General features: G+C 38.2%; 2 protein-coding genes across 2 annotated transcripts; both read left to right on the forward strand.

The window, feature by feature from the left end:
* The first annotated feature begins 2,609 nt into the window (after window positions 1-2,609).
* On the forward strand, window positions 2,610-6,626 carry LOC145772043 (reticulocalbin-2-like). The gene is made up of 2 exons (XM_082583852.1): window positions 2,610-2,871; window positions 4,338-6,626. The coding sequence occupies exons 1-2, from the start codon at window positions 2,630-2,632 to the stop codon at window positions 5,050-5,052; spliced, it is 957 nt and encodes a 318-aa protein (XP_082439978.1). The 5' UTR covers window positions 2,610-2,629; the 3' UTR covers window positions 5,053-6,626.
* A 3,442-nt stretch (window positions 6,627-10,068) lies between these two features.
* On the forward strand, window positions 10,069-11,460 carry LOC145772443 (uncharacterized). The gene has a single exon (XM_082584321.1). The coding sequence runs from the start codon at window positions 10,069-10,071 to the stop codon at window positions 11,458-11,460; it is 1,392 nt and encodes a 463-aa protein (XP_082440447.1).
* The last annotated feature ends 3,183 nt before the right edge of the window (window positions 11,461-14,643 follow it).

A 14,643-nucleotide genomic window follows, 5' to 3' on the forward strand; every position in this document is an offset into this window, starting at 1 on the left:
TTGGTATAAAGATGCCAATTTTTTAAAATATGCATGTTTAGGCTTTAATATCTGGCAATCCTGGCAACTTAAGTGATCCAGTCCAGGTTTTCATGAAAATGCAGTGGACAACTTTCTATCGTCCAATGTAAGCTATTCTTCTCAAATCTCAAGTGAAAACTTCTTAGTTGGTTTTGGCCGTTTGAAAACATACTTTATCATCATGAAATCTTTTTATTTTTCAATGCAAATGCGTGAGTAGGCCACAGAGATATAAGCTTAAGTTGCAACTTTGCAGATTCAATTCAATTTTATTTTTCTTTAGTTAGGGCAATATATGACCTTACCCCAAAAAAATTGCAACAAAAGGTTTTTCAACTGATTTGATTAGTATTGGGTGTCAGTATTGAAATATTCAAAATGTTATGCGATCCCACTTCCGGAAAGTGGTTATTTTCAAGATGGCTGCCAAACCATTAAAGTAACAGTAAATTGACCATAACTCGGTCATCATATGACTAAAACATGTAGTTTTGGTGTCTATATCTAGGTTTTTATACCCTGTGAAGTCAATGAGACCATTCTCAGAATTATTGAATTATATATCTGATAGCCTGTAAATTCAATATGGCAATCCAAGATTGCCGCCAAACCAATAAAATAGCAGTAAATTGACCATAACTCCGTCATCATATGACCATAACATGTAGTTTTGGTGTCTATATCTAGGTTTTTATACCCTGTGAAGTCAATGAGACCATTCTCAGAATTGTTGAATTATCTGATAGCCTATAAATTCAATATGGCAATCCAAGATTGTGCACTTTTTAGTTTAGTTTCAATATTCTGACTGACTCGAGAAATTCGGTGAGCTACCGGCATTAGCATACTTCTTACATGGCAAATAGATGGCAATAGTGTGTGATTTTTCAGAAAAGTCTAAAATTTGTTAGTCAGCTTTTTGAGCTTCTATTTAGGCTACAATGTAAGTCTAATAGCAAACTTTTTGCTAATATACCTGCCTTCTATCTCAGGTAGGCCAGTGCTTCTTAACTAGTGGGCTGTTAAACTCTTTAAAGATTGCCACCAAACATTTTAAAATATTTGATTGAAGTTTAAAAAAAAACAATCAAAAAAGAAAGAATTGATGTGTAGATGTGTAGGCCTACACAAATGGCGCTGTATCAATGACTGGGATCTAGCTTTGCATGGTTAAAGAAATTTTGGAGAAGATGAGGGAGCTGGTATACAAGTCCCCCCCCCCACCACCCTTGGCAACTCATGACAAAGACAGGACTCAACCAAACATACAGGGTGAAACTACTTTACCTTTGCTTTACTGTTCACACACTTCAATTCACATGTTTTGGTCAATTCCTCTTTGTCATGAGTTGCCAAGGGTGGTGGGGGGGGGACTTGTATACCCGCTCCAAGATGAAATAAAGCGAATTGATCTCACTACCATACTATATACTTTTTGCATAAAAACAACCTTGCAACATAGATGTCACCAGAACTGCTTAAGGCCATGCCTATAGGCCGTAGCTGTAAAAGGCTATAAATTATATAAAAAAAGTTGCACTGCTTTCAAGATTCTTTCTGACTTCAGTGACAGTGTGGTTATAGGTAAATATGGTTGATCAATGTTAATTGGCTGTCTAATGAAATTTTGTCTGCGTGATGAATATTCTTACTTATTTGACTATCTAACTCCATTAAACTATTTCCACACAATTATTACTCGAATTATAACTTATATAATTTTAAGTTATCAGCTAAGGTGTTTGTGTAGGTCTATAATAAAAATGAACTTAAGCATTACAGAATAACGAAATAATAAGAGGTTACGGATTATCACAGTTTAGCTGTCATCTAAATGGTGTAGCCTATGTTCGAATTTTTATTCTTTCTCGTGTTTGTTCAAAGTTCATCTCTGTCTGTCAATGGGCAAATGTGAACGGTTTTATTTTCTGTTAATCTTGTTCTATTTAAAGCAGCTTAGATGGAAAAATATATACAAAGTCTTTAGAAAATGACATATGGGTTAAAATGGTTTACTTGTTACGAAGGAAAACATGTTTGGCATGATACTGGTTGCTTCAACATGCTCACAAATCACTTACACCTCATGTCAGCCGAACCTACCACCATATTAGATTAGGTAATAGGTAGTGGCTCTAAAAATCGCTGCTCTCGTGAAAAACCTTTTCTCCAAGTGAAGATGGGCCATAACCTTTTAGCGATGCCTGAATGTGAATTCAAATTTAAGTGAATATGATATAAAGCATAAATTGACAAAGTTGTAAAGCACTGTTTTCGTTTTCTAAATTCTACATTCACTGATTTTTTGCCTGTTCTATTAGTTTTTCATTCACTTTGCACAGTTAATTTACCAAATCAAGTTGATATGATGTTTTAATAGTACTTAACCTTGGTATAAAACTGCAAACTGCATAGCTAAGTTATAAACTGAGGGACTTTTGCTAATGCAAATGGTTTTAATTTTAACAATGAATAACAAAGAACATTTTTTGTGTTCTGTATTGGTGCAGTGTGAGTACTGGATAAATTTTTGCTGGTTGCACGCCACTATCACTTACTGCTCATCACAATTATTTTTTTTAGAAATAGTGAAAGCTTGAAAGTAGATATGTTCTGTTTGAGTTATAGATCATGTTTCATTGTGGCAGTAGTCTTTGACTTGACCTTTGTTGCTGCAATTGAACCTGTAGCTGAGGTTATTTCTTCTGATCGACATCATGCTGAACTTGATCGTGAAGTGTTACTGGCCGATGAAGACCATCCTAAACCTGCAGCAGATCTTTCACCAGAGGAACAAAGGGAAAAATTGGAATCACTGGTTGTAGAAAAAATTGATACAAATCACGATGGGTAAGTGTGAGAGTCCTACATGTGAAGTTGTATGTCTGCAGCTTAGGTCTATCCAGGCCTTAAAACTCGTGTTTTTTTCCGGCAGCCATCGTGGCCTAGCGAGAGCTCCTTCTCGGCGGCCAAATCTGCGTGCTTGGAGGCCAAAATACAATAACGATAGCACAAGTAAATAGCATTAAACTTGCAACAATGTTAAAATGATCACTTAGCGTTGTTCAAGTCTGGGCGACGTCGTGCAATAGAATCGTTGTACCACGCAATGCTTTATCGGGATTGTAATCCGGTACTGCGGGACCATCTAACGACCCTAAATTGATTTAACTGCTCGCAGCTCAGTAAATTGTTTCAACTGCATACCGCCTTTCATAAAACCTGACCATTTATTCCGTTATGATGTCACCATTGAGGGTGTGAAGTCACTAACCCACAGTGTTCTCAACTATGAAGACATGTGTTTTACCCACGGATGTCAACTAACCTAGTTCTCCTTTTTAACAACGATTCAATGTCCGACAACATTGAATCGATATAAAAACGACAATATTGCCAGCTGATGTAAATTAGCACTTCGGATTAACACTTCGTTAAAATAAACATCGGAAATTGCAAACAAGACTTACAGCGCTGGTGATCGCAGCTGGATATATTCAATACAACAGTAGTGACTATGATGCGCTGGCCTAATTCTGCGTCACTCTTTGATACTACATATTTTCGACATTTAATCCATGATCATTCTAATGCGAAATTAAATAATTGGCTAGAAGAAACCGGCTGCCAAACTTGGCCGACGGAGAAGATAGCACCGGCGGTCATTCAAGCACTCCTTAGCGGCCATGGCCGCCGGCTGCTTTAAGGCTTGTCTATCTGCTTTTTTTTATGTCAAAATAGAGTTCCTTGTTTAACTCAAGTTTTTAATCTTTAGTGGGGTTTGAAATTTAGCTGTTTATACAATGTACATGTCTTTTATTTTGAAATCGTGTTTGTGGCAATTTTTACATTGTTAGTAGATTGTACTGATTAATCCCAACTTTTCAAATGATATATTTTGCTTCTCAGCTTGTGTTGAAAGTTGTGGCTAAGAACTTGATTACCATTCTGGCAGATTTAAAAAACAAGCTAAGATCTTACGATAATGTACAAATCGTACATAGATTTTTCAGCTATGTATCAGGTCTAACAATAATTAAAAAAAACTTTGGAACTGATGAGACTTGAAAGGTACAATAGTTGAAAGTTTAAATCCTTTTCCACATGAATTTAGGATACAGAATAAATTTTGATGAAATATAACAAATTATTGAATTCAAGTCCTATCAAAAGATATCTCATCACCATCTAAACTCTTTATAAATCCAAAAGTAATAAGAAGAAAGTGGTGGTTGATGTGAAATCTATGGGTTTCAATGTACTATGTCCATATTTAATTTTCTCATAGATAAAGCATCACAAAATTTTGTTTTTAGGTTTGTCAGTCGAAAGGAATTAGAAGTTTGGACTTTGAAAGCATTTAACCAATTTGAAACGGAAGAAACTAGACAGGAATTTCCAACATATGATAATGATGATGATGGTAAAGTCAGCTGGAAAGAATATTCTGACAACTCATTTGGTGAAGATTTCACGGAAGACTCAGATGAATACAAACATCCTCCAGACACAGAGGAGTGGAGAAGCTTCATTCAATCTTACGACACCGAGAAGAAGCTTTTTACTGCTGCTGATGAAGATGGTGATGGAAAATTAACGCAGTCTGAATTCATTGCTTTCAAACACCCCCGATTCACTGAGCAAACAAAAACTGTATGGCTAGCTGACATGCTTGAAAAAGCTGATTTAGATGGAGATGGGGGAATCAATTTAGAAGAATTTCTTGGAGAATATCGAAAAACCTCTGAGGATGGTAGTGATCCTGATTGGATAGTGACAGAAACCGACAAGTTTAAAGAAGAGTTAGACGTTGACAAAGATGGTTTATTGATAGGCGATGAGATGGTCAATTGGTTAGCTTCCGATAACCAGTATGAATCAACCGAAGAAGCTGACCATATCATCAGTGAATGTGACACTGATGGTGACTCAAAACTGACTCTGCAGGAAATTCTTGACAACAAGGAGTTGTGGGTGTCTAGTGATGTCACTGATTACGGAAATCTTTTAACCAATCATGATGAGTTGTAACAACTTGAACCCTGCAAACATCAAGTGGATGCCAGTAACGATCTGCAATAAAGCAAGTGAAATAACGGAAACAGAACACATTGCAATGGCTGCCATGAAAATATTTGTGCAGTGGTTTCTTTAAGCTTTTCATAGATTTCACCCTTTCATGTCAGAAGCTTTTTATAGCCTACCTTTCTGGTTTGTTGTTCAAAAACTAGGAGATTGCTTGATCTTTGAAATGACGGTTTACCCTGCAGTTGAGAAGCACGGTAGTGTATTGTCTCAGTGGATTCTGCTTGTAAGTTGAGCAAATTAAAGTAATAAATTTTCGGCCAAGGTTCATTTATAGCCATCGATGGAATGTACACTATAGCGTTATTGTTCAACTTACATAGATATTTTAAGAATTACTCAAGCATACATTTCTATATCCAAATCGCGTTGTCTTATTTCCTTGTCAACGACAGCGAGAAAGGGAATATAAAATGAAAATGTTGTTATAGAAATTATTTTAATATTTTACATTTTATTGTTTGTTTTTTTTTTATCTTGCTGTTAGATACCTTTAGTCGGAATTAGGTTTGTGCCATCATACTTATCAATACCAATTTATCCTTTGGAACTACATATGACTTTCCAGACAACAAAATCCGTAATTTTTGTACATTGATTCAACGTCTGCAGAGGTTGGATCAATGTAAAAATGACAGATTTTGCTGTCTGAGTTAGCCATATGGGCATTTCTTTTTTACACTGATAAGTCAACGTCTGCAGACGCTCGTCTAGATTCAACGTCTGTGGATATTAACTGTCAAAAAGAAATGATTTGCTGGCTGGGCAGTAATAAGGAAGTTCTCAATCACTTTTTGTGCTGTTCAATTAAGATTTCCGTGGAGCAATTTACAGATAGACAATAGACATACCACCCGTTTATATGTAAGTTGTTTGCACAGCTGTGCAAGCTTGATGTCAAATTTTGGTGCTTCATTTACGCAGTAGTTTCTATTGATACTAATGATACTGTTTCATGATGTCATTAAAGTCTCCAATGTTCAGTTGTAATCCTTGGCAGAAACAGTTGCATTTGCTCAAGATGTCGATTGCTGTCTCCCGCAGTGCTTCTAACCTTAAAAAATTATCATACTTTGTAAGTAATTTACGGTAATTTTTCTCAAGTTATAGGGTCTCCGTACTAGATTTAAAATTTCCGAACAAATTTCTACTATGTACATTGTACAAGAGTGCAAGTGTTAGTGTGTAGCTATGTTTTTTGCAGAGATGTACGTAGGCCGTAGACTTGCGGCGTAGACTTTTTGTTTACGCTAACGCTTACGGCCACATTTTTTTTGAATAGTTGTCGCTTGAGGCTACGCCGTAAAGTTTTCGCGTTTTTTTAGCGTATAGCATCACCGTATACTTTTTAATGTCTTTTTTTCGCTACAACACGCCAATACCTTCCAGCGCTGCAGTTGAAAGAATGTTTTCAATGGGCAAAGACCTATTGAAACCAAAACGCAGCAAAATGTTAGATGTACACTTTCAGATGCTTGTGTTTCTTCGTGGAAATGCAAAATAAAACTTGTTTGCTTCGAGTGGTTTATACCGTATCAATGTCTGCAATTCAAGACCGGACATTTGTGCAAAAAAATTGTAAGGAATAACATTTGCAGCTGCACCAGTGTCAAGCTTACACAATACAGAATATTTGTGACCATAAGGATCACCAATAAGCAGGCGAGTTCGCATTTTCGTGCTGCTTTCTTGTTCATCAATGATAGAAACTTGTAGAAACGTTGGTTTTGATTCTTCGGCTTTGATGTCGTGCATCGGCTTCGTAGGTGGCTTTCGACAAACCGATTTAAAATGATTACGCACACCACAGTTGAGACATGTTTTACCATAGGCAGAGCATTGTCTAGGTGCGTGGACTTTACCACAGTATCTACAACTGTCTCTTGGCTTTAAAACGGATTGCATCGCAGAGGCTGCACGGTTCGTCATGGTTGGCTGGCGTTTACTATTAATGCTGTCGATGTGTTGTGGGTGGTTGTGTGTTATTCATGACCAACAAATGACTTCTTGTTGCGTCATAGGCGTGGCATAAATCAATGGCTTTTGCCAGCGTTAAGTCTGAGGCAGGGTTGTCAGATTGGAATAATTGATTCCAGATCTGGAATCAAAACGAACTGTCTAGTAGAGAAAAAAAATGTCTGGAATCTGGAATAATTTTTAGAAGCAAATTGGGATTATTTAGACAAGTCTAGATTGTTTCGGTAATTGTCTTTTTTTCATTGCATTTAGTAGCTGCAACGTGTGCGCGTAACTTTCTGCCCTAGTTCCGTCTCTTTCTTTGAAACTTTGTTGCTGAATTGCACGCTCTCTGGCGCGAAAGCCTGTCTGTGAGAAGTGTGACGCAACCTAGTTAGCTGACAGGACTTTCCGCACACTTAACACTGGGTTATATTTTCATGTATGTTAAGTTTACTTTTAATCTGTTATATATATATGTTTTTAGGTTGTTACAGAATACAGTACCGTAGTTATTGTTAAGTACTGGTACGGTATTTATTGATTTTCATATTTTGTTGCATCGAAGAAGTTAGATAAGAAGTTCAAAAATCCAAGCGTATGTGAAGTTTATTGTAGGAAGAATATGGCTCTACGCAGTGGCGTATCCTGGTGGGTTGAGCAAGGGATTGAAGGGAAGCAATAAAACTCATGGGGGATAAGAACGTTTCGAAGACCCGCGTATTCTAGGGGGTCCGAGGGCATGCCCCCTGGAAAATTTTTGCAAAATTACACTCAAATAATGAATTAAAGTGCTTTCTGGATTCTGGAAACACTTTTAGGGTAGGCTAATATTTGTATGTACGGTATGATATTTTTTAGCAGATGTACAGCGATTAACTTATCAAAGGTAGCTCTTACACAAACAGGCAAAAACTGGGCAAGGCTTCTCAGCAGGAGGCAACCCTACGTACATTTTTCAAGAATTCTAATGATATAAAGAAAAAAACAGTTGCTATTTCACTTGCTGTGTTCATTTGTTAGCATACATCGTTTACACTGCCGACCATTTGACAAACTTTTTCAACAAGCACGCAGGCACAGATATAAAATTGGGGTGAACAAAGGCTACAAAACTTGATAAAAAATGTGCTGGCATCATCTTATCGTAGGGATATTTTCATTTCAACATGAAGATTCTCACCACTACTTATTGTAAGTTATATCATATTTACAACATACACTGCGTATTTAATGGTATTTTGTTTTAGACTTAAAATGAAATGTCTAGAATAAATTTAGAATAATTTAGAATCAAACTGACATGCAATCTGGAAGGGAAGGCTACAACTAATCTGACAACCCTGGTCTGAGGTTTGCATCAGCTTTTCTCTAATACTCTGGTTTGAAATACCACAGACAATTTAATCACGAAGATTTCTCTCTTTAACAGCTTGATAATGAAATGCACAGTCATTTGCAAGTGTTCTTAGATCATTAATCCAACAATCGAAAGACTCACCATCAAGTTGATTTTTATGCCAAAACTTGTACGTGGAAAAAATTTCGTTCTTTTTTGGTTCACAATATAACCGAAATTTTCTCAGTACATGGTCGTAATTGTCTTTGCTATCATCATTGTCTGGAAAGACGAAATTGCTAAAGATTTCTTGTGCTGCAGTCCCAGCACAGTGTAGCAAGATTGCGACTTGAGTCTCTGCTGGCTTGTTGCTGATCTCAGCGACTACATCGTAGGTTCGGATAGACATCTCCCATCTTTTCCATGCTTCTGCTATGCTTGAACTGTTGAAGTTCATCGGGGCAGGCTGCTTAAAATCTGCCATGCTTTAAGACTAAAAAAACGATTATTGATAATAATTCTTTCAATACCTAGGTTCAAGTAAATTCTGACACCATGTAACGTCTTGATCTCAAGATATATTGATTCTTATATTGAATCAGGGTTGCCGACCTGTCTTCACCAAAAAAAGCCAGACCAAGTCACAAAAAAAGCCAGAAAAAAATAGCTGAAAAAGCCAGTATAAAATAACTGAAACAGCCAAGAAAAAGCCAATTAGTATTCATTAAACATACACATATAAAAATTGCACAACCAAATAGTGTCCCACCGAACTTTGACTTCAGCAACAACGCAGAAACATAGTAAATGAAAAGACAAGCAACTAGAAAATTTTCTCGTTGCGGCTTCAAAACGACATTCGGTCGGACACTACAACCAAATATAAGTTAGAAATTACTGCTCCGATTGACGCTGACTGAATTTTTTTTCTAAAAAAAACGGGAAAGATAAAATTAAGCCAAAAAAAGCCAAAATTATGTTGGCTTTTTATTAAGTTGACAAAAAATCGATGAAACGTGAAAAAAACCCAGAAAAAGCCTAATTTTTTTGGCTTTTTTTTATTTAAAAAAAATAAGCCAAGGGTGTTGAAAAACAGCCAGATTCTCAAAATCTGGCTTCAAAAAAGCCAAATTGGTCACCCTGTACTGAATTATAGCTTCATCAAACTAGCGTCTTGCGCATACATCAGTAACTCGTGAGAATGTATATTTCGTCATAATGATGGTAACCGCACATATATATAGATGGTAGGTGGCGCTATAGGCCTAATCGTTCAATTTGTTACAGTCTGCGATATGCGAAGTTCTAAACAAGCAATAAAGCAGCACAGTGTCTTTCGGAAATACACAAATTTTTGTGCATGTTGTGAAATCTCTTTTGTTGTTACGTATGACGTTTTAGTTTGGTGCCCGCATTCACCTCAAGGCGGCGGCGCACTGCAAATACTTGTTTCTGTTCTTAAAGTTCTTTCATTTCACAATGCATAGTTGGTGTAAGGTAGCGGATGTTTGAGGTAGTGGCTCTTGTGTTTAGAACAGTACATTTAGAGTTGTATTAACTATTGATTTGTTTCTTATAGTTTCTTCGCATTCTTAGTTTGTTAAACCTTACAATAAGGTTTTGTTATGTAGTTTATAACATTTTAACAAACTAAATATTCAAAAGTAATGGACAAGTGTCTTAGACCTGAAAAGTTCGACGCAGATCCTGATCTAGTAGAGTCTCGAAAGAAGTGGCACCACTGGAACCGGACATTCACTAGCTACATACGCAGCCTTGGCGAAATATCTGAAGAAGATAAACTAAGCGTACTAATCAACCATGTTGATGCTTCCGTATTTGAAATTATCAGTGAAGCTGAAAGTTATACTGACGCTATCGCACTGCTACGGAATACCTATGTCAAGCCGTCGAACGAAGTGTTTGCTCGGTATTCGCTTGCAACCTGCAAACAACAGATAGGACAATCGTTGGAAGAGTTCATGCAACATTTAAGACGTCTGAGCAATGACTGCAACTTTCAGGCAGTCACAGCAATTCAGTATAGACAGGCAGCGATACGAGATGCTTTCATCGCGGGAATATACTCGACTTCGATTCGTCAAAGACTACTCGAGGGCGAAAACCTGGAGCTGCAACATTTGTTTGACAAGGCGCGAGCCTTAGAAAGTGCTCGTAAGAACGCCGAGCAAATCGACAGTAGTCTTCAATCAGCAGCATCAATTGTAAGCAATCCTCATGCTCGTTCTACCGCAACTGGAAAGTCTACAACTAATAACAGCGAGATGAGTATTGGTAGCGACATTGCAACAGCAGTGGCCGTCATGAAGTGCTTTTTCTGCGGAAACAAGAAGCATGCGCGCCGAAACTGTCCTGCCAAAGATGTTACGTGCTTTAAATGCGCCAAAAAAGGGCACTTTGCAAAAATGTGTCGCTCTAAGATCCCTGACACCGAAAGTACTTCAGCAGCATTGCTAGGTTCTAAAGTCATGGGAATTTCTTCCGGTCTCAAACTTGACAACAAAACTATACTTCGCATCAAGCTAAATGGTACACCTGTCAATGCTCTTTTGGATACTGGATCCACCAACAGTCATGTAAGTGAAAACATTGCAAAGCGGTTAAAACTAAAGATTTTTGAACAATCGAATTGTGTTGGTCTTGCTGTAAAAGGTTTCACTTCTAATAGCCTGGGAACATGTAGTTCTTCAATCGAGTTAGTAGGAAGAACATACGAAGGCGTGTTATTGTCCGTACTACCAGGACTGTTGACAGATGTTGTGTTGGGTCAGGATTTCATGCAACAGCATGCAAGCGTCAACATCCATTTTGGAGGCGTTGAACCAGCCCTAGATCTTGGGGCCTTGCAACCACTGAAAACCTTGTCACAGCCGATGCTATTTGAACATTTGTCTTCTGATTGCCATCCAGTAATCACAAAGTCAAGAAGATATTCCACCTCCGACCGTGCTTTCATTAAACAAGAAATTACACGCCTCCTGGAAGAAGGAATTATAGAGCCAAGTTTTTCTTCATGGAGAGCCCAAATCGTGGTATAGCAAACAATCCAAACCAAAAGAAACGATTATGTGTTGACTATAGCCAAACGATTAACAAATTTACTCAGTTAGACGGATACCCTTTACCTCGGATGCAGGATATCATAAATCAAGTTTCACAGTATGACATCTATTCAACGTTGGACTTGAAAAGCGCATATCACCAAATAGATTTGCCAGCAGCCGATAGGGATTATACTGCTTTTGAAGCAGACGGTCAACTCTTCCAATTTACAAGAATGCCTTTCGGTTTGAAAAATGCAGTCCCTTGCTTTCAGCGAATCATCAATGACATTATTACAAAGAACGATTGCAAAGGAACGTTTGCGTACCTCGACAATGTTACGGTGGGAGGAAAAACGCAAGAAGAGCACGACAGAAACTTACAAAAGTTCCTCGATGTAGCAAAACAACACAATGTTACTTTTAATGAAAATAAATGCTCGTATTCCACAGATACTATAGACCTTTTAGGATACCGCATTTCAAAAGGAACTTTACAACCTGATCCGGACAGAGTGAAGCCACTCCTTGAACTTCCAGCTCCCCACAACACCAAGTCTTTGAAAAGAGCAATGGGTATGTTCGCATATTATGCACAGTGGGTACCTCAATTTTCTGATACTATAAAACCTCTTGTAGACACTAAAATATTCCCGTTGTCTTCAACTGCTGTGCAAGCATTTATGCTTCTCAAAGAAAAGTTGGCAAAGGTCACGTTGGCGGTTATAGACGAAAATGCACCTTTTACTATCGAGACGGATGCGTCGGATATAGCGATTTCAGCAACGTTAAATCAAGACAAACGACCTGTTGCATTTTATTCACGAACCTTGAATCGTAGTGAAATTCGGCATTCCAGTGTGGAAAAGGAGGCAACCGCCATTATAGACGCCATCAGACACTGGAGTCATTTTCTGCAGGGCCGCCATTTTAACTTAATTACAGATCAAAAATCTGTAGCCTTTATGTACGACAACAAAAAGCATAGCAAGATCAAGAATAGCAAAGTCTTGAGATGGCGCATGGAACTTGCTGAGTACGATTACGACATAATTTACCGTGCGGGAAAGTATAATGCTGCTGCGGACACTCTTTCTAGAGCTTATTGCGCAAGCTTAACTGGTGGAGCACTGAGTGAAATACATGCGTCTCTTTGTCACCCAGGAGTGACTCGGCTCAATCACTTTGTGAAAACTAAAAACTTGCCGTTTTCTTTGTCGGAAATACGACAAACAATCGCTAACTGCCGCGTCTGCGCCGAGCTTAAACCTAAGTTTTATAAACCCATGCAAGCACACATGATAAAAGCAACACAGCCGTTTGAACGGCTAAATATCGACTTTAAAGGACCTCTGCCGTCGTGCTCTAAAAACAACTATATGCTGACAGTCGTTGACGAATTTTCTCGGTTTCCCTTTGCCTTTGCATGTCCTAACATGGAAGCTAGAACTGTAATTCAGTGTTTAAATCAATTGTTCACTATCTTTGGTTTACCATCCTATATCCATTCGGACCAAGGCAAAACTTTTCTATCTGCAGATTTAGTAAAATATCTGAACGATCGAGGAGTTTCAACTAGCAACACGTCAATATACAACCCTCGTGGCAACGGTCAGTGCGAGAGATACAACGGTATCATATGGAATGCAGTAAAACTCGCATTGAAATCTCGAGAACTCTCCATAAAACATTGGCATCAAATTCTCCCAGACGCTCTTCATTCTGTACGTTCATTATTATGTACATCCACAAATCGTACACCTCACGAGCGCATGTTCAACTTTCAACGCCGATCGTCCACTGGTACGGCTTTCCCCACGTGGCTCAGTCAACCCGGCCCAGTTTTGTTGCGACGTCATGTGAGGTCCAGCAAAAATGACCCCATAGTTGAAGAAGTCGAGTTGATCCATGCAACGCCTAACTACGCTCAAGTTCGATTTCAAACAGGCAGAGAAGCCACAGTTTCTCTAAGAGACATTGCTCCTGCTGCTGCTGGAAATGAACAGAAACTGTATGAAAACTGTGTTGCTCCTGAAGACGTATCGGAGGAGGTCGTGGTTGACAGCGAACATTTCGACAACTCACCTATACAATCATCCTCACCAGATAAAAACAGTAACTTAGAACTTCAATCTCCTAAAAAGTGTTCAACCCCAGACAGTATGGTGGAACTGCGCCGCTCCAGCAGAGAACGACGCAAACCCGATTGGTTTCAAAGTTCATAGAAAAACATTGTCGCATTAAGAACTATTCTATGAACCGATACTATGTTAATTCATAACAAGGGGGGAAGAATGTTGTGAAATCTCTTTTGTTGTTACGTATGACGTTTTAGTTTGGTGCCCGCATTCACCTCAAGGCGGCGGCGCACTGCAAATACTTGTTTCTGTTCTTAAAGTTCTTTCATTTCACAATGCATAGTTGGTGTAAGGTAGCGGATGTTTGAGGTAGTGGCTCTTGTGTTTAGAACAGTACATTTAGAGTTGTATTAACTATTGATTTGTTTCTTATAGTTTCTTCGCATTCTTAGTTTGTTAAACCTTACAATAAGGTTTTGTTATGTAGTTTATAACAGTGCATTTATCGAACAATCGCGTTCGTCTCGGACCCTCGGTCAATGATGAACGCAGTTTTAGCGCCGTGAGGCAAGTAAAAACGTGGCTTCGAACCACAATGACAAACAACAGTTTAAACAACCGAATGTTTGCAACTATTTACAAACAAGTAGGGATGTAGGAACCACGTAGGCCTGTGTAGAATTTTGACGCGAATTCTACGTTAAAGAATATCTTTCTCACTGGCGCCAAACAGTGGATCGGATTATTATATGCGTTGCTTAGTTAGTAGCCTACGGTTTTAGGACCTACAACAGACAGAGAAATAAGCCAAGTAGATAAAATCTAAACACGGTCTTGAGTTCTGTTAGTTTATTATGGCAGAAAGGTTGCAAGATCACAAGTTGCAGGCCGCAAGTTTGTTTAACAAACGTAGTGCGCAGATATGGGATACTTCAATCCTAAATAGAGCTGGTGGGACAATTTAGTCGACTCACCGATGCAGCAGCAGCAGGGCTTGAAGTGATAATCCGTACAAATAATAATCCGAATGATAATAAAGTCTAACAGTCATACAGCAATTGATTCTACTAGTGCATCTTATTCAAATAGAATACAAAATTTA

Source organism: Aplidium turbinatum, chromosome 6 (assembly GCF_918807975.1).
Source record: "Aplidium turbinatum chromosome 6, kaAplTurb1.1, whole genome shotgun sequence".
In the NCBI taxonomy this organism is placed as follows: domain Eukaryota; kingdom Metazoa; phylum Chordata; class Ascidiacea; order Aplousobranchia; family Polyclinidae; genus Aplidium; species Aplidium turbinatum.

What these genes read in the sequence shown, in the direction of transcription:
- LOC145772043 (XM_082583852.1), top strand. Translation starts at nt 2,630, where the DNA reads ATGTTCTGTTTGAGTTATAGATCATGTTTCATTGTGGCAGTAGTCTTT. An exon ending in ATTGATACAAATCACGATGG is followed by an intron (nt 2,872 to 4,337) that starts GTAAGTGTGAGA and finishes TTTTGTTTTTAG; the next exon opens with GTTTGTCAGTCGAAAGGAAT.
- LOC145772443 (XM_082584321.1), top strand. Translation starts at nt 10,069, where the DNA reads ATGGACAAGTGTCTTAGACCTGAAAAGTTCGACGCAGATCCTGATCTA.